The sequence below is a fragment of the Podarcis pityusensis genome (assembly GCF_964106645.2).
Source record: "Podarcis pityusensis genome assembly, chromosome: 8".
In the NCBI taxonomy this organism is placed as follows: Eukaryota; Metazoa; Chordata; class Lepidosauria; order Squamata; family Lacertidae; genus Podarcis; species Podarcis pityusensis.
The window spans coordinates 84733413-84756028 of record NC_138033.1 but is presented as its reverse complement, the minus strand read 5'-3'; the positions used below and the strand labels follow the sequence as shown (position 1 = coordinate 84756028).

At 45.7% G+C, this 22616-nt stretch overlaps 1 protein-coding gene across 4 annotated transcripts in view; it reads right to left on the bottom strand.

The window, feature by feature from the left end:
- Window positions 1-22616, bottom strand: part of ANTXR1 (ANTXR cell adhesion molecule 1) — a 261071-nt gene that overhangs the window by 215339 nt on the left and 23116 nt on the right. For all 4 annotated transcript variants that reach the window (XR_013989664.1, XR_013989665.1, XR_013989666.1 and 1 more), the window contains exons 6-9: window positions 20112-20191; window positions 13598-13666; window positions 11784-11864; window positions 1622-1682 (exon numbers count right to left, since the gene is read on the bottom strand). Coding sequence is in view for 1 of the 4 variants with exons in the window: in XM_081017420.1 (XP_080873546.1) it covers window positions 1622-1682; window positions 11784-11864; window positions 13598-13666; window positions 20112-20191 (291 nt within the window). In the remaining 3 variants the exon portion in view is untranslated. The remainder of the gene's footprint in view (window positions 1-1621; window positions 1683-11783; window positions 11865-13597; window positions 13667-20111; window positions 20192-22616) is intronic.

Below are 22616 nucleotides of genomic sequence, written 5' to 3'. Positions count from 1 at the left end.
ACCTTGAATCCAAGCCACTAACTCCAGCACCCTTGGCTGAACGAGGAAGTTCTTGATGCTACCAGCAGCGATCAGCTGATTGACGCTAACAGTGGCTCTGGGTGTAGCTCACTGTGTAGACCTGGAGCAGGGCCTTCTCTGCAGTGGCACACCCTGGCTGTGGAGGAACTCCCTTGCTGGGGAGCAACCCCTTGGGCAGAAGCATGATTTGCTTATTTATTTGAAGTATTTACAGTACAACCACATATTATGCGCAATGAACTTGAACGATTTCAGCTAGTGCAGATGAAAGCCAGGCTGGTTGAAACTGCACAAAAAGTTTAAAAGTACATAAGGTTAAAAAGTACTTTTTATCCTTCAATAAAGAATTAAAGATATATATGTGGAGAGCAGCAGAGCTCCTTTTGTGTTGGGTTTTCTCAGCTTTGAAGCTCTCCCAAGCTCTGCAATGCTCTCAGACGAGCTCTGGGAACTCGGACTGTGCCACAAGTTCTCACAAGAGCATACCAGTGCCAGTTCAGAAGGATCTCAGAGCCTGGTACGTAAGGCAAGGCCCATTCAGCACGCCAGCTCCAGAAGGCAAGAATAATTGTGCAGGGCCAGTTCCAATGAGGTTTGTTTGGCTATATTTATTTTTGCGCCATCACCAGAACGTAACCTTTGCGCAAGTTGCAATTGTACTGCATAGCACCTTTCAGGCAGATCTCACAAAGGAGATCACATAAAAGGTAATTACACAAATAAACACCCAAACTGACAAGGATTTTAAAGGAGTGACTTCCTTGGGGCTCTTCACGTGCCTACATTCTCAAAGGGAAAAGTCACAACAAGGCGATTTCCCCTGTCAATATTCACACAGAAAATCTCCTGCTACAAATCAGTCTTCTGTGGCAAGATCGCATCCCTGATGAAACGCTTCACCTCCTAGGCTTTGCCAAGTTGCGCATCTAAACCATCCTTTCCTCATGTGTGCAGAGCTGCCTGTCCAGGAGATCTCTGCAATACACCACAAAGCCCTTTATCTTGCCAAACATGGGCTAAGACTCTTGCAAGAGAAAGACAGCTGACAAACAGCTATTCTTAAACCTTACAGACAATAACTGAGATTTCACAGCCCTTCTGGCCTAAACGAAAAGATTGAAATACCGTATTTTTTGCTCTATAAGACGCACCAGACCATAAGACACACCTAGTTTTTGGAGGAGGAAAACAAGAAAAAAAATATTCTGAATCTCAGAAGCCAGAACAGCAAGAGGGATCGCTGCACAGCAAAAGCAGTGATCCCTCTTGCTGTTCTGGCTTCTGGGATAGCTGTGCAGCTTGCATTCGCTCCATAAGACGCACACACATTTCCCCTTACTTTTTAGGAGGGGAAAAGTGAGTCTTATAGAGCAAAAAATACGGTACATTCCGAATACAAATCCCATCAAGATCACTCCATAGAAGCAGACATAAAACAAATGGAATTTTCTAGCATTCCCAGCCAAGCTCTGTCTGGAAAATTTCCCAAGGAGAGCCAAAAGATGGCCGACTCCGGCATCTGCCTTCCCTCAGGGAACGACGAGGAAGAAACACAGTTATATGTAGCAACGAATGCTGGAAGAATCAGCTTTAAACTCACCTCCTGCACATATACTAGAAGGTTCCGCAGCCAAGATTTCAATGCACGATTTCTTCAAAATCTAGCAGGCATAGGAGAAAAAAAGAGAAATAAATAAAATCGCAGCAACATGCCTCAGTAACCTTCAGATACAGGGTGTGTTGCCCTTGTATAGCTTTCCCCAACCTGGTGCCCTTCAGATGCTTGGACTACAAATCCCATGTATTCCAGAACATCTGGAAAGCACCCGGTTGAGGAACGCTGCTCTCGTAGCACAATAAAATGATACTGGAGCTAAGGAAACAGCACCCCTAGACATGTTTTATTACATATAAATGGTCAACAATTCAAGAAGAGCCTGATCGATCAGACCAGTGGCCCATCGGTCCAGCCTCCTGTTCGCACAGTGGCCAAAATGATGCCTATGGGAAGCCCACAAGGAGGATTCAAGTACAAGAGCCCTTGTGTGGTTTCTAACAATTGCTATTCAGAGCCATTGCTGTCTCCAACTGTGGAGGCAGAGCAGAGCTATCCTGGCTAGTAGCCATTGATAGCCCTCTCTTCCGTGAACTTGTCCAATCCTCTTTTAAAGCCATTGAGGCTGGCACCCATCACTGCCTCCTGTTGGAGCAAGTGTCATAGTATAACAATACCAAACTAAAACGTACTTCTTCTTTTTTAACTTCTCCGACACCAGCACTGCAACTCTCAAACCCCCAAATGTGTATATTAGGGGAAATTTTGCCTATGGATGCATATATGTGGCTATAACTCACACATATGTACAGTGGTACCTCGGGTTAAGTACTTAATTCGTTCCGGAGGTCCGTTCTTAACCTGAAACTGTTCTTAACCTGAAGCACCACTTTAGCTAATGGGGCCTCCAGCTGTCACCGCGCCGCCAGAGCACGATTTCTGTTCTCACCCGGAAGCAAAGTTCTTAACCCGAGGTACTATTTCTGGGTTAGCGGAGTCTGTAACCTGAAGCGTATGTAACCTGAAGTGTATGTAACCCGAGGTACCACTGTAGTATAATAAGGAAAGGTAAAGGTACCCCTGACTGTTAGGTCCAGTCGCGGACGACTCTGGGGTTGCGGCGCTCATCTCACTCTATAGGCCGAGGGAGCTGGCGTTTGTCCGCAGACAGCTTCTGGGTCATGTGGCCAGCATGACTAAGCCGCTTCTGGCGAACCAGAGCAGCGCATGGAAACGCCGTTTACCTTCCTGCCGAAGCGGTACCTATTTATCCATTTGCACTTTGACGTGTTTTCGAACTGCTAGGTTGGCAGGAGCTGGGACCGAGCAACAGGAGCTCACCCCGTCGCGGGGATTCAAACCGCCAACCTTCCAATCAGCAAGCCCTAGGCTCTGTGGTTTAGACCACAGTGCCACCCGCGTCCCTTATAATAAGGAAAACCACATGCAAAAATGTGCATATTGGAAGCAATCTGCATCAAGACGCTAACAATTTTTCATGAGGATTTTTTAAAAATGGCAAACTTTCGCTGATATACGGTAAACTTAATGTAAGACTGGAAACATTAGAAACTGGAGAAGCCCAAATTGACGGATGCGTAAGTATGCCTGGGGAAAGGTGGCAGGTGTGGGATGGCGAGGAACAGAGTGGGGTCCCTATTTTGGCTGGGGAAAGTTATCTAGGCCCCCTTGATTTTTGGCAGGGTGGGGGAGAAGCTCAAATAAATTCTGTGTTAAAAAATCAGAGATATTTCAGCATGGGGAAATTGTCCATTTCTAGCGCGCTGCTTTCACACCTGCCTGCAAAAGATATGCAGATGGAACCATGGGCTCTTTAAAAGTCTGCACAGATTGTTGAAAAGAGGTTTCGGGGCTCATACAAATACCAGGGATTCAGGAACCGAAGAGAAGCAGATTCTTCTAAGCAACTGACACCTCAGGAATAAAGGTGAATCTTGGAAGAGGAAAGCAGAGGAAATGTCTAGAGGTAAGCAGGAACTGCCAGAGATAAGAGACAGAAAGAGGGAGGGAGAGAGAGAATAAGGAAGCATTTCTGGAAATTAGACTAGTGATAAAAGAGTGCAAAACTGAAAGGGGAAAAAAAAGAGATCACTAATCTTCATCACAATATCCAAAATTCATACTTTTGTATGTAAGCATAAAAGCTTCTAGATTCAAATGTTGAATTTTAGATTTCAAAATTACCATTATTTATTTATATGCTGACTTTCCCCCTGTCTGGGACTCAAGGTGGCTCACACAGATAAAACAGATAAAGCTAAAAACATAGAAAGGCAATCATTAAAATGTAATTAAACACTGATAGAAATTAAAATAATATTGACACGATCCATTAAAAACACAGATAACAATAAAAGGACTGCAGTGCCAGCTCTTTCCTCAAAAACTGTCAGTTTTCCAATGCCTGTTGGAACAGGAAGGGCTTCCCCTCCTGGCAGAAGGAGAGCCAGCAGGGAGCCAGTCTGGCTTCTCCAGGGAGGGAGTTCCAGAGTCCGGGAGCAGCCACCGAGAAGGCCCTGTCTCTATCAAGTGTGCCTGAGAGGGTGGGTGGCTGGAGTGAAAGAAGGGTCTCCCCTGAAGATCTGAAAACCCAGGCAGGTCCGGATGGGGGAATACAATCTTTCAGATAGCCTGGACCTAAGCTGCATACAGTTTTATAGGCCTTAATCAGGACTTTGAATTTTAGATTTCAAAATTTAGAGCGTGCTTTCAGTTTGGAGGCAAATTGCCCAGATCTCCCATTTTATAACCCGAAATTTGAGCTCTACTAGGAAGAAAAACCAACTTTTTAAACATCGAAATTCTACGTTTTTAGAATTGACTAAAGTTGTTTGTTCGCTCGGCAGTTAGGCATCACTTAAGATGGCATAACCAGGCTTGACATGAAAGCTCCTGGTATCCACTTCCAAGGCACTCAAGCATTGGGAAACAAAGGCAGCGGGCATGAATGCCAATATTTTAAATAAATGAAAAAATGATATACACTATTCACTCCTCTCTTGGTTATTTTAAGATGATAAAGAATAAGAGAGAAACCCCTGCTTCCACCCATCTAAAAATGAAACTGGTGGGGATTTTGGAGCTTTGCTTGGTCTGTAATGAGAATATTGTCATAATAGGGATTAGGAGGGGAATGGAAACCGTCTCCCACAAAAGCCCCCAGACCTGCAATTTGTCAGGCTTAATCCACTCTGAGGAGGATCCTGTGCCTGCCAATTTCATTCACTTCTGCCAAAATGGGTGTGTGTGGGGGGGGGGTATAGCCATTTTAAAAACTCCTCATAAGAGTGAATGTGAGCTTCATTTTGCTCAGAAGCCAAATCACAGACTGAGGCAGAGGGAGCACAGAGCAAAAGGATTTGAATTTTTTTTTTAAGCACAGACACAAAGTGAATATTGGGGGCCATGCTAGTGATTAGAGGGTTGGACTACTAGGACCTGGGAGAGACCAGGGTTCAAATCTGCTGCGGGCCAGACACTGCCTTGCCTACCTTGCCAGCTTGTTGTGGGGGCAAGGTGGGGGCAAACCAATGCTATTTTTCTAGAAAAAGGGGTGCTGGAACTCCCCATAAACACCTCCATCCCTTATTCCCTTAGAATGGCAACCTGAGAGGGGCCAGAACTGAATTCTGGCTGAAAAAAAGCCCTAGGGAGAACCATGTATGTCATCTCCAGCTCCTTGGAGGAAAAGGTGACACATAGATGCAATAAATAAATAAATACCCCTAGTGCATATCAATGATTCTGATAAGCTGATCTGATTTAATGTTTTGCTGTTTTAATGACATTGCGCCATTTCCCCCAAGTCTCTGAAGCTGAACTAGACAGTCAAATAAGATGAAAATGGATGCAGAGCTTTTGTTTAGAACGGATACAGAAGTTTAGAAAATGGCAGCTTGGCTCATCCTTCCTTCGCGATCTTCACTTTGTCTTTGTGTACTGACTGTATATCCTCGGGGTGAGTCACGGCCCCATGAAATCTGTTGACGATTACACGCAGCGAGCATTTAATTTTATTTACATAGCCTGAGTATCACTAAGCTTTATCCAAGCTGAAAACCTCAAGGGTGGGAAGGGGGTAGGGGGAAAAAAAAAACTTATTTCCAAACATTGTTTTGCAGCAAGAGAACTGTAAACAGAGCTGTGGAAATAAGTGCTGCAGGGTCTAAACAACCAGTGGCCCGCCAGCCAAAATGCAACCCACCGGCCATGTTGGAGGCTTGATGAAACTCTTTCGCTCTTTTGACTGTCTGAGGTTGGTATCCTGCATTCGGTCTTGTTAAGTTGTGGGTGAACATATCAGACGACACAGTGATTCTTCAAACAGCTCTTGTTTATTCACAGGCCAGGACAGAACTGAAGGGTTCAGTCAGCTTGCTTATATAGAGCTCCAGTACAACTTAACTGTAACAACTTTCTAAAACTATCCAATCACTGAACATCACTTTCGATCCCTTATTTGCATAATTGTTTACAGTATCCCCCTGCTGGCCCAGGGTGAGAACTTCAGTACATAACAGGTCTGGTGGGCCTCACGCCATGCCAGCAGTGACTCTCCATGGCATGGAGTCCTACCATGGCTCACTATTTATTTATTTAATGCATTTGTACCCCAACTTTCTATCCAAGGAGCTCAAGGTTCTCTCCCTCCGCGTTTAATCCCCACAACAACCCTGTGAGGTGGGTTAGGCTGAGAGTCAGCCACTGGCCCCCAAGGTCCCCCAGTGAGTGGAGATGTGGACCCTGGTTTCTCCAAAGCGATGGCCTTGTGGGGTGGGGTGGCGACTGGAAACTCAAAATAAGTTGGGGTGTGGACGTGGGAAGCCCTTCCATCTTCAGCTCAGCCTGTATATATGTGTAAATATATATATCTCAAAAAAGACACCACAATCTCCAGTCACCTTCAACACCTTCAATTTAGCCAGCTGGCCCTGGTGATCATCTAATGTTTATTGGATGGATTTCCCCCCCTAAATTGATTATTGAAAATTTATTGTTATTCATGTTTTATACTGTATTTTATGCTGTTTTCTGTTGCATCAATTAAGTGTTTTAAATTTGTTGTTAACTGCCCTGAGCCCGATTTTCTGAACCGGGAAGGGCAGGGTATAAATAAAAATTTATTATTATTTATTATTATTATAACTCTGAGGAAACGAAACCTGAGCTGCTCATGGAGACTCCCCAGATCTCTCCCAGAGAATGGAAATCAGTGCTTAGTGTGGCAGCACCGACACTTTGGAACTCCCTACCTGTTGGGAGCAAGCAGGCGCCTTCTCTGTACTCTAAAAATATTCTAAAAGCCTGCTAAAAATATTCTAAAAGCATTATTGTTTCGACAGACACTCAGAAAGTTGAAGTGATTTTAATCTGTTTTAGGATTTCGACTTTTGTATGTTTCAACATCAGGATTCCAATTTTTTCTTGATTTTACTGTTTTATCTTTTCATAAACCACTTTGACGTTTTCCTTCTTCTTTTTCTTACAATCCGGCAGTATATAAACTTTATGAAATAATTAAAGAATACAAACAACCCTTTCGGTGCTTCACCGTTTAAAGTCTTTTCAGAACAAATCAAGAATTTCCAAGCGGTCTGACAAGTCCATGATTGAGGCCTTTTCCTGAACTTGTGTCCTGATCTGCAAAAATTCCCTCTTGAAAGCCGCAAAGAAAATTGCCTCAGAGCGAAGCAAGACAAAGGCCTCATAAAACCTGTCTCCCTGCTCTCCTCTCTGCCGTGGGGAGTGTGTGGGGATGTTTCAGGAGGGCAGCCTTTGGCAGGCCTGATTCCTTTTGTGAGGGGTCGACAGGACACTTACGGGGCATGAAATTATTTTGTAAGAATGTGCGGATCAACCATGAGAGAAGCAAGAGCAGGGTGCCAGTTCACAACAAAGCAACCCTCCTCCAAACTCCTCCTTGCCATTCAGTCTCCAAGAACAAAGGCTGAGTTGCATTTATTCATTATTACAGTTAATTGATCCATCACCTTCCAAACCACCGTGGATGTTTTCCGTTCTGTTTTGTATCAACAGCCAAAACCCACAAAACTTCTTTGGTGAGAGGCAACAGTGAGGCAAAAGGAATAAGAGGCAGACGGTACGGGAAGCAAAGCCTAAAACATCCTTAAAAGCTATTCTTCAAGCTGACATGAGAAACAAAGGTGGCCACAGTGGTCTATAAGGAAGAGGAAGAAAAACCCCTACAAAATCCACGGTTGGGCACAGCTGGTCTATGGCTCAGCTCATTTGGCATTGAAAATGATGGTTTGTCCCCAGTGGTCTTAGGTTTCCATGGTGATGGTGATGACAGTTAATTTATTAGTTGTCTTCTAAAACCACCACATCAAGGTGATTTACATATCAGATAATTTAAAACAGAAACAACAAATACATTTAAAACAGGACTAAAACCCAGACAAGTGGGCAGACATGGGAAAGACTCATTTATCCAGCTGGGAAAGCTTATGGAAGCAAAAAGGTCTTCAACTGTTTCTGGAAAGTGTGGGTAGTAGGCGCCTGTCAAATCTGGACAGGGACAGAATAGGGGCAGCCACACTAAAGGCCCTGCTCCTCTGAGTTACTATGGAGCAGGCTTCTGAGATCTTTCCAACTTGCAGGAGAAACTCCCTCGCAGACTGCAGGGATCTGTGAGTGTTTGTTTATTAATTGCATTCATATCCTGCCTTTTTCTGCAGAAAGCTTAAAGGTGGCGTGCATGGGTCTACTCTTCCTCCTCCTTTAATCCCCACAATAACCCTGTGAGGTGGGTTAGGCCCAACCCAGCGAGGTGACTGACTGGCCCAAGGTCACCCAGTGAGCTTCACGGCCGAGTGGGGATTTGGACCCTGGTCTTCCAGACCCTAGCTCAGGATTCTAACCACTGCCCCACGCTGGCTCTCTCGGGGTTGCCCTCGGTGGCAGCTTGGCCCTCAATGCGAGGTATAGTGATCAGCCAGTGTGGTGTAGCGGTCAGAGTGTTGGACTACCAGTTGGGAGACCAGAACTCAGCCATGAAGCTCACTGGGTTCCCTTGGGCCAGTCAATGTAGCTCTCAGCCTAAGCGACCTTGCAGGATTTTTGTGGGGATTAAATGAGATGGGGGGGACGACGACAATGAACCCCACCTTGAGCTCACTGGAGAAAATGGTGGAATAGAAATGCAGTATAACAATAAAATAAATAAATATAATCTAGCATGCACCCAAGGGTGCCAGAGGGATTGATTTCACACTTTATTCTATTTATTTATTATGTTTATTTATTAGGCGGCATACATACTGTATTTTTCGCTCCATAAGACGCACCTTTTTCCTCCTAAATAGTAAGGGGAGATGTCTGTGCATCTTATGGAGTGAATGCGTGGTCCCTGGAGCCAAATTGCCCAGGGGTGAAAAGCAAATTGTGCTTTTTTTTTAATAGACGGAAGGTGGTATTGAAATGAAGCCGCTGAGCAGCTGATCGGCAAGTGATCAGGAGGGAGATAAGGGATACTAGCAATAAAGTAGGCTGCCTGGGGGGGGGGGTAAAAGCACATGGATCCTCAGGATTTTTGCATTGGGTCACCCCAAATTCACATAGCATGTCCATGGCTACAGCCTGCACCCAAAAAATCATGCATCCACTGTTGTGTGGGGCCACAATGGCGCAAAGCACAGATCCACATGGATCCTCAGGATTTTTGCATTCAGCTACCCCAAACTCACCATCAAATCACATATCATGTCTGTGGCCACAGCATGAAACACAAAAATCATACATCCACTGCTTTGTTCAGAATATTTTTTTTCCTTGTTTTCCTCCTCTAAAAACTAGGTGTGTCTTATCGTCAGGTGCATCTTATGGAGTGAAAAATACGGTACTTCTCCTCCCCATTTTAGCCCCACAACAACCCTAGGAGGTGGGTTAGGCCGAGAGGCAGTGACTGGCCCAGGGTCACACCCAGTGAGTTTCATGTCCCAGGTCCCAATCCAACACCCTAACCATTTCACTGCACCACACTCCATATGAATGTCTCCCTCCTTCTACTTTGTGCATTGAAAGCAGCTCTTTCAGGAGAGCAGCTCCTATGAAGACCCTGCTAGACCCTCCCTCCCTTTCGTCGGGCTGGTTTTGGCCCCCACCCCCCACTCACAGGACCACAATTTTCTTCTGCTGCTGCTCTGCCTCTGTTATTTCCTGCGCTTCTCCACCCACGGATCCCTTGTGCTGAGATTCTGACCGCCCAGAAAGATATAATCAACCAATTTATGGGGAAACGCACAGCTTTTCCTCAACGCATAGAATGCTATTCCTTGCCATGCCTGCACCACACATACATGATCCCTCCATTATGAGATTTTATCATTTCACAGCGACCTTTGGGTAACCTGATTGCTGCTAGTAAGGTTGGGAGGAGCCCAGAAAGCGCTCGGATAATCAGCTCTGCCCAGATTTTTCACATGTGTGTACACACACACACACAGAGGCAACTGCTTCTGGAACCCATTAAGAACAGCTGCAAAAGGAATGAAAGCCTGCAAACGAAATCTCTCTTACAATCTTACAATACCTGATGATCCAACATCATTTGGTGCTTCCCGTCCAATTTGGAAACAAACGTTAGGAAAGAGAAGAGGAGGGCCAAGTTCCAATTTGCCTTGCAATAAGGTAGGCTCATGTACCGGATAAACATATTGATGTACAGAAACATAGAATTGTAGAGTTTGAAGGGACACCAAGGGTCATCAAGTCCAACCCCCGTGACGCAGAAATCGCAGCTGAAGAATCCCTGACAGGTGGTCATCCATCTGTATAGACTGACAGATAGGCAGTTTTTTTGTTTTTGTTTTAAGTGTTAAAACCATGTTGGGAAGGGATGTTATAAAATCGAGCCAAAAGGTCTTTGGGGAAGTGTGAAGGAATTTGCTAAAGGGTTTTATTACCTTGCTTTTCCTTGCTGCAGCCTGGGATGTTTGTTACCTTATCTGCTTAGAAACCGAATTTGCAATGCTTGCCTTGCAAGAAGGCATGCTCTTCCAAGGGAGTGCATTTGTGGCTCAAACACGCCACAGTAGTTGTTTGCAATCCCTTGATACATCCGTTTAGCCCTGGCTCATGTCTACCTGCCCCTTCTGTGCAACTGAACTGGGAAATCCACACCTTGACGCTGTGAAAATAAATCCACTCAAAGGCGCTAGGGCACATCTGTGGGAGTATGACGTTTGCCATGTGAAACCAGCTCTTGGTGGTGCTTCAGGCAGACGTCATTATATGCATGTTGTTCCTGGTTGTTGCATGTTGTTCCAACCATGTTTCACACATTTTTCGTAGGCTACCAGCCAGAAACAAAAAGAAATAAACCACATTCCCTTATTCAAACAAATTGATCCGATGCTTCCTTTTGCATTTACCGTATTTTTTGCTCTATAAGACTCACTTTTTCCCTCCTAGAAAGTAAGGGGAAATGTGTGTGCGTCTTATGGAGCGAATGCAGGCTGCACAGCTATTCCAGAAGCCAGAACAGCAAGAGGGATTGCTGCTTTCACTGCGCAGCGATCCCTCTTGCTGTTCTGGCTTCTGAGATTCAGAATATTTTTTTTCTTGTTTTCCTCCTCCAAAAACTAGGTGTGTCTTGTGGTCTGGTGCGTCTTATAGAGCGAAAAATACGGTAATTTTCTGACCAGCTCCGTTGTTCATGCATGCTTCACCTTCGCAAGCACAGACTAAGAACAGATCTAAATCATGGTTGAAACAACCTCAATCGCGCCACTTGCACAGTTAAGGCTGCAATCCTATGAGGCACTCAGAGTGCTGGCTTGCTTAGGATTGCGCTGCCTGCCACTGGCCCCCACTCCAAATGGAAGCATTTGCAACCCTGCAGCCTGACTGGAGCACTTCATCTGCAACAGCGAATCTGCCACTTCCCCTGGGGGAGGCACAGACATCTCGCCCAACCATTGACCTCTTGGCAAAAGCCTCTCCACGCTTTGTACTTGCTAACCGTAAACAAGCCTGTGGCATCTCCTGTCCATCATCCAAGCCCATTCCCATCCCCCACCCAGGTCCAGCCCTTCAGTTCCATTCCTGCTACTACAGAAGAGGAGGCCCTCAGATGTCAAGATAGTGATAAATGCCTGGTTTCTGGCAACAACACTGGTGATTTTACAAGAGTCGTAAAATGAACACAATGGTAAGTGATACTTACGGAGTCAATGATTCCCTGGAGAGCTTCGAAGCCATCATTCACGGGGAAGACGTGATCCTTGCTGTCAGCGATCCGTGCCAGCTGGAACAGCAACAAAAAGGGTCAAACGTGTCAGCAGCCAGCAAACAATGTCATAAGGAGGACTTGAACGCAAAGTCTTGGCCAAGCAACTCATGGGCTGTGGCTAACAGGCAACGGTGGTTTTCGTGTGTTTGCTTTTAACGTGCCAGTGGCCAATGCACTGTGATTTCTTTTGTCCCACAATCAGGTTTAGCAGGATTTGCAGTCCCTTCGAAAACATAAAATGCTTTGTTTTTGTTTTATAGTCTCTTGGAATTGGAAGGGATCCCCAAGGGTCATCTAGAGCAACCCCCTGCTAAAGGAGCCACAGCTAAAAGGCTCCTTGAGCGCTGGCCATCCAACCTCTGTTTAAAAACCTCCAACAAAGGAGAGTCCACCACCTTCAGGGGGACTTTTGTTCCACTGTCTAACGGCTCTTACTGTCAGAAAACTCTTCCTAATATTTACTTGGAAGCTCCTTTCTTGTGATTTGAATCAGTTGGTTTGGGTCCTCCCCTCTGGAGCAGCAGAAAACAAGCTAGTTCCATCTCAAATGTTACAGCCTTCAGGTTGGTTAGTGTTATAAGTAATAAAACTGCTCCTTTTCCCTTATGGGGTACCCAAGAGTCCATATAGAGTTCTTTCGTAGGTTCTCTATTGGTAGGAGAAAATAACAGAGGCCAACCAGAGACTATTGAGAAGCAAAGCAGCTAGTAAGCCTGATCTTTATTAACTGTCGCAACAGGGTGCTCTCCCACACGCAGGAGAGAGGAGGAGGACCCAGAAGAAAGGTGTGCCTGCCCTTATACAGACATTTTAAATTGCCCGCCCTGGAGTCCAAGACCACCCCCAGAAACACCATACATCACAGAAGGGGTGTAGCCCAAGACCTCCCCCCCCCAGATACATCATACCTACATCGCAGAAAAGGCGGTCTACAACAGAAATCTGAGTGCGTTGTTTTTACCCTGTCTGCCAGGTTACCTGTTAATGGTCACTTGACTGGATTACCTGGGGAGCCTGGCCATCCTGTTGTAACGATAATACTTAATTCCTGAGCCAGGTCACAGGCTCACCCTATTCATACCTTAAATGTGCCCTTAAGGCAAGATTTGTGAGGACAGAGACAATGGGGAGGTTTCTGCATTTCCTTCGACCTTGTAGAGAAATATTTGAGTTGACTGAAAGAGTCAAAATGGCTTTAGGACTTTTCCTGTGGGTTTTAGGCATGTGGTTTATATATTTATATATGTGTTTGCTTGGTACATTTGTGAACATTTATTATATATTTATAAGACCTAAAAATTCTTATAACATTAGCATATGTGGAGAATGGAGGTGTGGAACTGAGCAAACATGCCATAAGTAGCACTGGCTCTCTTATTTGAGTCATAAAGTTTATTCATCACTTGACTGTGGAAAAAACCCAATCTCAGTTTACAAAAAAGATGAAAGAATAAACTTATCACCAAGAAAAATGAACAACAATAATTTTAAAGCTGCAAAAAGTTGAAATAGCAATAGGCTCACAAAAGATTAAACTCGCGTTAACTTTCTAAACATCTCGTCTAAACAATAATGTTTTTAGCAGGTGCCAAAAACATTACAGCGAAGGCGCCTGCTTGATCTCAATAGGCAGGGAGTTCCAAAGCGCAAATGCTGCTGGCATTCTTACAAAATGTTCCTGTAAAAGATGGACACACACTTAAAAAACCCCTGCTGTTTTGTGCAAATCTGGTATATTGGGAACTTACCTGTGTTTCATTGAAATCTTTCACACCAACGCAGTACACAGTTGCCCCAAGGTCACGGGATCGGTTTGCCTTGAGCAAGAGAATAAAGAATAGATAATTACCCACACAGATTAAAGACATAATCATGTGAACATGGTTTTCATGCTTGGCTTTGTGGCTTCCTTCAGGTTTGAGCTTCCTTTAAAGAAGTGATGACTAACTCTCTCCTACCCACCCACCCAACCATCCAGCCATTTTACCTGCCGACGCCTAACAAGTCTGTCTACAAGTTCACCAGTAGGGAAAAGAGAGCGTCTTAAAGTTACAGGAAATGGAGACATTGAAAAGAGATATTTCCTTCAAATTTCATCCACTTCTGTCAAAAGGGGAAAAGAAGTTTACCCATGATAGGAGGTATTGAACTTTAGTTTTCCCAAATGAAAATGGTAGGCCCAGAGGAGTCCAGCCTTCTGACTGGTGCTTCTGCCATCGCTATATCATTTTTTATTTTTTATTTATATTCCACCTTTACATTTATATTCCAAGGAGCTCAAGGTGCATACATACTGCAGCTTCTCCCCAGAGGTGGGCTAGGCTGAGAGTGAGTGAGTAGCTCAAGATCACCCAGTGAATTTCATGGCTGGGTGGGGATTTGAATCCTGGTCCCTCCTAGTTCCTAGCCCACCACTCTAACTGTTAAGTTGTGGGTAGACATAGCAGACGACACAGCGATTCTTCCAAAGCAGCTCTTTATTTGTAAGCTGGAACAGAACTGCCTGAGGAGCTCAGTCAGCCTGCTTATATAGAGCTCCAGAACAATGTAACTGTTGCCATTTTCTAAAACTATCCAATCACTGAATGTCACTTTCGATCCTTCATTTGCATACAAACTATCCAATCACTGAACGTCACTTTCGATCCTTCATTTGCATAACTATCTACAGTATTCCCCTGCTGGCCCAGGGTGAGAACTTCAGTACATAACACTAACCACTACATCACACTGGGCTGCCCACTGCCAACCAGTAAGCTGGACCTGATCCATTTGCCCAGGAGCTGCCAAAGCAAGAATATGCTTCCAGGCCCTGGCTCACCAGAGAGCAGGTACAGAAGCCAGTCACCTCCTGAACTTTAAATGATATAATATTTGAATTAATAAGGATTAATGCTATACTCTCAGAATTGATGTATTTCGTTTTAGAAGAAAATTTGTATGCCCCCTTTCAGTCCCAGAAGAGAATCCCAAGCTGACTTGTCATAAAACAAATGATAACATAACAAACAATCAGGGCCAGAATAATAACAAACAAAAAACAGTGTGATTGAAATAAGAGACAAAAGAAGAAGGGGGGGGGGGATTCAGATCTAGCTAGTGGACCTGTTTCTTGCAAATGCAAATTTATTTCCGCCCAGGTTTTATTATCATCACTTATTTTTATTGCTGGACTACCTTAATTTTCATTCCACAAAAGGAATCTTTCCATTTGGGTGTTCAAGGCTCAAAATTCTACTTTTACTGGGGATGTGAGGGAAACCTCACCACCACCTCCACATTTCCATTCCAGTTAATAATTCCCTCCAGCTTCTGGTCAGAACAAATCCAACTTTTCACACCATCACAGCACTGCATTTCATCAGGCTGCCTGATATACAGCATCTCTCTCACCCTTGAGCAGATCAGCCCGATTCAACTATCAAAATCCTGTTAAGAGTCAATAAAACAACGCACTGGAGACTATCCAACTAACGACCTGTCACTCTGACCTGCATGCCACTCTGACCTGGGATGTACTGGAGAAATAACAGCTCTGTATCACTGACTCTTTTGCCTGCTAAGCTCCCTCTTAAAGGTCAAGGGACCCCTGACAATTAAGCCCAGTCGCGAACGACTCTGGGGTTGCGGAGCTTATCTCGCTTTCAGACCGAAGAAGCCGGCGTACAGCTTCCGGGTCATATGGCCAGCATGATTAAGCCGCTTCTGGCAAACCAGAGCAGCGCACGGAAATGCCATTTACCTTCCCGCCAGAGTGGTACCTATTTATCTACTTGAACTTTGATGTGCTTTCGAACTGCTAGGTTGGCAGGAGCTGGGACCAAATAATGGAAGCTCCGCCGACCTTCCGATTGGCAAGCCCTAGGCTCAGTGGTTTAGACCACAGCGCCACCTGTGTCCCAAGCTCCCTCTTAAAGCTCCGAAAAATCTGGCTCAGCCACCCTAAAGCTTTTGCTTCCTTTTGTGTGTTTAAATGGCAGGGGGTGGTTTGTTGTAACATTCATGCAGGGAGGAGGGTGCTCTCCCAGTTGTGACAACCGCTGGCCTGAACTCCCAACTCCACCCACTGCAAAAGAAATAAAATCAAATCCAGGGAGGGGGACGTTGTGCATGGAGCACATCCAGTTGCCTTATCCTGTTACTGAGGAATTGGGATTGGTTTGGCCAGGCTGCTTTCTCTGACTAGGAATAGATACCACAGTCTGTGGCCTACTTGCAAAAGATGCATTGGCCCTTCATGGCCATTCAGCACAGCCTGAGGGATCAGAGGTCCTGTGTTTTAACACTGAATTGGAGCAAATGGCAATTGGATTTTCCACTGATTTTCTCAGGACGTTTCCGGGCACAATTCAAAGTGTTGGTGCTGACCTTTAAAGCCCTAAACGGCCTCGGTCCAGTATACCTAAAGGAGCATCTCCACCCCCATTGTTGAGCCCAGACACTGAGGGTCCAGAGCTGAGGTCCTTCTGGCAGTTCCCTCACTATGAGAAGGGAGGTGACAGGAAACCAGGCAGAGGGCCTTTTCGGCAGTGGCACCTGCCCTGTGGAACGCCCTCCCACCAGATGTCAAGGAAATAAACAACTACAATGGTACCTCAGGTTAAGAATTTAATTCGTTCCAGAGGTCCATTCTTAACCTGAAACTCTTCTTAACCTGAAGCACCACTTTAGCTAATGGGGCCTCCCGCTGCCACCGCGCCGCCGGAGCACGATTTCTGTTCTCATCCTGAAGCAAAGTTCTTAACCCAAGGTACTATTTCTGGGTTAGCGGAGTCTGTAACCTGAAGTGTCTGTAACCTGAAGTGTATGTAACTGGAGGTACCACTGTATCTGACTTTTAGAAGACATCTGAAGGCAGCCCTGTTTAGGGAAGCTTTTAATATTTGATGCATTGTTGTATTTTAATATTTTGCTGGAAGCCGCCCAGAGTGGCTGGGGAAACCCAGCCAGATGGGCGGTGTATAAATAATAATAAATTATTAATAATTATTATTAATATTTATTTATTTATTTATTATTTGCTCTGATTCAGCAGTGAAATGGAGGTTTTTCCCAAGAAAAGCACCAGGACAAAAACAACAACAAGCCAAACAGCTCTATGCTTGGATGAGAAGTGCAAACATGTGCCTAGAAATTTAGCACCAAAGGAAGTCTGGATGAGCCCTAAAATATGGGACCACCCATCAAGTGAATGAGGATAACCTGGGTTCAGCAATCCATGCTTAGGTGACCTCTAGGTTAGAATACGGCAACGTGAGATATGTGGGGCTGCTTTTGAAGACAGTTTGAAACTCTAGCAGAATTCAGGGGACAGACTAACTCCTGGCATAAACAGGAAAGAGTCCTCATGTGCAAATTCATGTGGGTGTGGACTATGCCAGACTAACCCAAATGGAGGGGAAAGTGGATTAGGAGCTAGCCTGGTTAAGAGTGCTGGGCTAGGAGAGACAAGGACTTCAACTCACCAGGTGACCTTGGGCCAGCCACTGCCTCTCAGCCTAACCTACCTTGCCTGTTTGTTGTGAGGGTGGGGCACTGTATGTAGGCCACCTTTGGGCTCCCTAGAGGATAGCTAGGATATAAATGTAATAAATGGCTGAATGTATGAAGCTCAATGGGATGGGGTGGCGTTGTGGGTTAAACCACAGAGCCTAGGTCTTGCCGATCAGAAGGTCGGCGGTTCGAATCCCCGCGACGGGTTGAGCTCCCGTTGCTCGGTCCCTGCTCCTGCCAACCTAGCAGTTCGAAAGCACGTCAAAGTGCAAGTAGATAAATACAGTGGTGCCTCGCAAGACGAAATTAATCCGTTCCGCGAGTCTCTTCGTCTTGTGGTTTTTTCGTCTTGTGAAGCACGGCTATTAGCGGCTTAGCGGCTATTAGCGGCTTAGCGGCTATTAACAGCTTAGCGGCTTTAAGAAAAAGGAAACAAACTCGCAAGAACTCGCAAGACTTTTCGTCTTGCGAAGCAAGCCCATAGGGAAATTCATCTTGCGGAACGACTCAAAAAAGCAAAACCCTTTTGTCTAGCGAGTTTTTCGTCTTGCAAGGCATTCGTCTTGCGGGGCACCACTGTAGGTACCGCTCCGACGGGAAGGTGAACGGCGTTTCCGTGCACCGCTCTGGTTCGCCAGAAGGGGCTTGGTCATGCTGGCCACATGACCCAGAAGCTGTACGCCGGCTCCCTCGGCCAGTAAAGCGAGATGAGCGCCGCAACCCCAGAGTCGGCCACGACTGGACCTAATGGTCAGGGGCCCCTTTACCTTTACCTTTATGAAGCTCGAATGTGGTTTTTCCCTCAGCCCCTCCCACACTCTGATCTGCTACCTGCCCTTTCTTTCAGGACACCTGGGCTTGATTCCAAACGGATGGCACAGGATGGGTGCCAAGCCAGCTCTCTGAGTTTTTAAGAAAACTTACACCCTGTTTTTCAATTAAAATTTTAAAATCGCACCAGGGAGACACATGGCATGATGGTCTCACAACGCTCCACATCAAGGGACCTCTCATTTGGGGCCAGATCCAGTTCCTACTCCTTGATGGTTGCCAAGGGCCCTGCACATAGAAAAACTAACAGATCTGTTTCCATTTTCTTATTCTTTCCCCAAATGAGGTGCAATTTTAGGTGAACTCTGCAGTCATTTTGTCACATGCATCCATCTATGAGACAGACCTCTGAACTGTCAGTCTGTGGCTTCCAGCTTGTCTGGACAAAGTTCCCCTTGTCTGCCTGAGTCTCCAGAAAGAAATCAAAAGTCTTGCTGTCAGGCTTGCTTAAAACACATGCCAGTTTTGATCACCAGGCAGACAGAGTCAGACAGGCAAAACATGATCTTTATGGGTGCAAAGATATGCCATCGGCCTCACAGAACCTGATAGCTCACTCTCTCCTGAGGCAAAACAAGATTAATGAACGAGTTGTCTCAAAGAAAGGGGTCCTTTGCTTTTCTGAAAAACCTGGAGAGAGATAAAATGTTGGTTTTTCATCTGCACGGAGAAGGGAGATAAAGGCTGTGCCTTTTCTTGGTTTTTTTAATAAGAATGGGGGTTGTAAAGGAACATGGCTAAGAACAGGGTTTTGGATGAAACTGGGTGTTGGTAAGCCAGGCTGATTCTTGGAGGCGGTCAGTGGAAGCCAGTGTGGTCTAGACGGATGGGTCAAATGCTACATGTGGTTTGGATGGAATGCATTTGAACTTTCAAATCCCAGCTGAGATGTGGCTATGGACTGGGTAGAAGAAACCCCTCTGGGCTGCTTCTGCTGTTTACATGGTGGCCCCTTAATTTCCTCGTGGACACTTGGTTTTGCTGACACCCAACCAAACAGGTTCACTTATGCGATCTCTTGCAAGCACAGGGAGATGCGCTTGAGAAGCTGTCTGCAGCAACCCTGCATCGTGATGGGAGGAGCATTTTAGTATGAGGGTTTCTAAAAGATGGGTGTACTGGGATCGGTCGCTCAGTCTCAACCCTTCCTCTGTGAAATGGCAAGTGCCATGACCACAGAACTGAACAGCCAGCATATACCACTCCCTGCTTCTCCACAGCAAGGCTGGTCAGGCAAAGAGCTTGACGTCTATAGAAGAGTCCAGACTGCCTTGCCTCTGATGCGGACGCTGTGCTCCCTAAAATTTGGTGTGTACAGGTTAAAGGTAAAGGACCCATGGACGGTTAAGTCCAGTCAAAGGCGACTATGGGGTTGTGGTGCTCATCTCTCTTTCAGGCCAAGGGAGCTGGCGTTTGTCCACAAACAGCTTTCTGGGTCTTGTGGCCAGCATAACTAAACCGCTTCTGGCACAACGAACACCATGACGGAAACCAGAGTGCACGGAAACACCGTTTACCTTCCTGCCAGAGTGGTACCTATTTATCTACTTGCACTGGCATGCTTTCGAACTGCTAGGTAGGCAGGAGCTGGGACAGAGCAACAGCTCACCCCGTTGTGCGGATTCAAACTGCCAACCTTCTGATTGGCAAGCCCAAGAGGCCACAGCGCCACTCGCATTGGTTTGTGAAGGCAGGTTGGCATTAGTGGGGAGAAAGGGCAAGGTCTTCTGTTCGTGATCAGAAGAAATATAGACTCCATATATTCAAGAACCATACATGACCCACATAAGCAGGTTATTTGGCTCACATAGTTTCACTGAAGGCAAGACAAAAAAAAATTCCTGCTGACAAAACCCACCTTAGACTGAACAGGCAGGTATGGGGAGCCAGGCACCCACCCCCTCATCTTCCCATTGATTTTCAACCCATCCCATTTACCTCTCTTTCTGCATAGAAGAAAAGGTCTTCGTGAAGCTCTCCGTCAGTCAGTGCAATGATGACACTCGCCGTCCTATAACCTGAAGAGAGGAAAGCCGTTCCATTAATATGGTGAGTGAGGAGATGAAGTGGAGCATTATCAAATGACATGTGGATGCATGGAATCATAGAATCACAGAACTGTGAAGTCAGAAGGGATCTCTGATGGTCATCTAGTCCAACCCCCTGAAATGCAGGAGGGAAAACTCTGGTGCAAAAAACCACACTTGGACATGGAGCTTTAAAGCACGACTTGCTCTACAGCATTATTGTGCTTTTCAGGCCACGACAGAAGAATTACGGCTAGTATCTGTGCCTTTCCAACCATTACTGTACAGTATACAGTGGTACCTCGGGTTAAGTACTTAATTCGTTCCGGAGGTCCGTACTTAATCTGAAACTGTTCTTAACCTGAAGCACCACTTTAGCTAATGGGGCCTCCCACTGCTGCTGTGGTCCACATCCTGCATTTCCCCACCTTCTGTCACTGTCAGTCAATTACGAAGAAGGTAATGCATAAGAGTGTGACGTCAGCATGCCATGAGACAAGTTCTTGTCAGGAGTTCAGCCTACACTCGAGTAGGACTCTGGCAGAGACACATGCCCAACTGGTATGTTCCCTCCCTCCTGGTCCATCGTCCGGGAGCTTCAAAAGCTTTCTTCAGCCCAAACATCACAGCGACCGATGCCAACAGACATCGGTACAGTTAGGGATTCGCAGAGTTCGCACAGCTTGCATAACAGACCTCAGCAACTCAGCATTTTGGCTAATCTACTTTATTTACATATAAACACACACGGAGCACTGCAACATGGCTCCCTCTCTCTCTACCATCAGAAAGCAAAGAGAAAGAACAAAGGACAATAGTCCCACTTCATGGAACACAGTAACACAAACATCCTGTCTCCGTCACTTCCCACTCTGTGGGGTCAAAATATACACCATCATGTGATAGACTAAAATCCCATGACTCCAATCATGGAGCAGGAATTCTAACAGTTCTGCAATGGGTGGCCAGAAGGAAAGGCAGAGTCTACTGGGCAACCTGGTAGCTCACTGCTGGCATTGATGGTAAGGACACTGGAAAGATACTTCTGATGCCGATAAGCAAGAGGGCATACTCAGAAGCACAGATCAGTGGAACGACTGTGAGCACACACTCATGCTTTCTAAAACTTATCAGCGACTCATGCTCTATGAGTCAGCCCACCCTTGTCCTACAGTAGGGTGAGGAAGGGAGAGCTGGAAGCCATGCCAGAGCCAGTGTGGCACAGTGGTTAAGGTGTTGGACTCGGGCTTGGGAGACCAGGGTTCAAATCCCCACTCAGTTATCATGCGTCTCACTAGGTGGCCCTGGGGGCAGTCACAATATCGCTCCACAGCCTCACAGGGCTGTTGTGGGTTTAAATGAGGAGGGGGAGAACCACGTTCATCATCTTGAGCTCCTTGGAGAAAAAGATGGGATATAAATGCTATAAACAAATGAATCAATGGTTGCTGCTGTGCCCTCCACCCTGTAGAGTTTGGCCCCGGGTGCAAATGATGCTCTGGAAGGTTCATGAACCCTGGACCTATTTGGGAGCTGGCCCCACTATGACAGAATTGCTTGTAAAGTAGAAGAGCCAAGCATATTATCATCTAGATTGCAGCACCGCCTGCCAAAATGCATTCTTCTCCCAAGGAGATTGTTATCTCGCTCTTAAGCCCGGCCCAGACTTGTCATCAGCATCAACCGAAAAGCACACAGCCATCATGAAGCAGAACCAATTAAAGGTAATTTGGATGGTTGCCGGCAGCTCCTTGCAATAAATCCGAGAGGCCTCTGAAATCAAGGATTACATGCTAAAGATGACATTTTGCACTTGTCAAAGCTAAATATAATCGCAAGACTTCTACCTGCAAGGGAGAAAAAAGCAAAAGCCCCAGTAATTAACAGCCTCTGTAAAATACCTTATGGTTAGAGTGTCCCTGCCCCCCCAACCCCCCCCCCCCAAGAGCAGATTTTTTTTTTTTAACTGCCACATTACTGAAGAGAATGAAAAATCAGTTTAGATACTCTGCTAGTCTTGGGTTCAACTGCTTTCTGGGGCAGTTGAGGAAAGCAGTTGGAAAAAAGTATCACCCAAGAGGATTGGGGCCATCTAAAACTTTCTTAAAAAGTAGAGACATCACCTTGCCAACAAAGGTCCATATAGTAAAAGCTATGGTTTTCCCAGTAGTGATATATGGAAGTGAGAGCTGGACCATAAAGAAGGCTGATCGCCAAAGAATTGATGCTTCTGAATTATGGTGCTGGAGGAGACTCTTGAGAGTCCCATGGACTGCAAGAAGATCAAACCTCTCCATTCTTAAGGAAATCAGCCCTGAGTGCTCACTGGAAGGACAGATCCTGAAGCTGAGGCTCCAGTACTTTGGCCACCTCATGAGAAGAGAAGACTCCCTGGAAAAGACTCTGATGTTGGGAA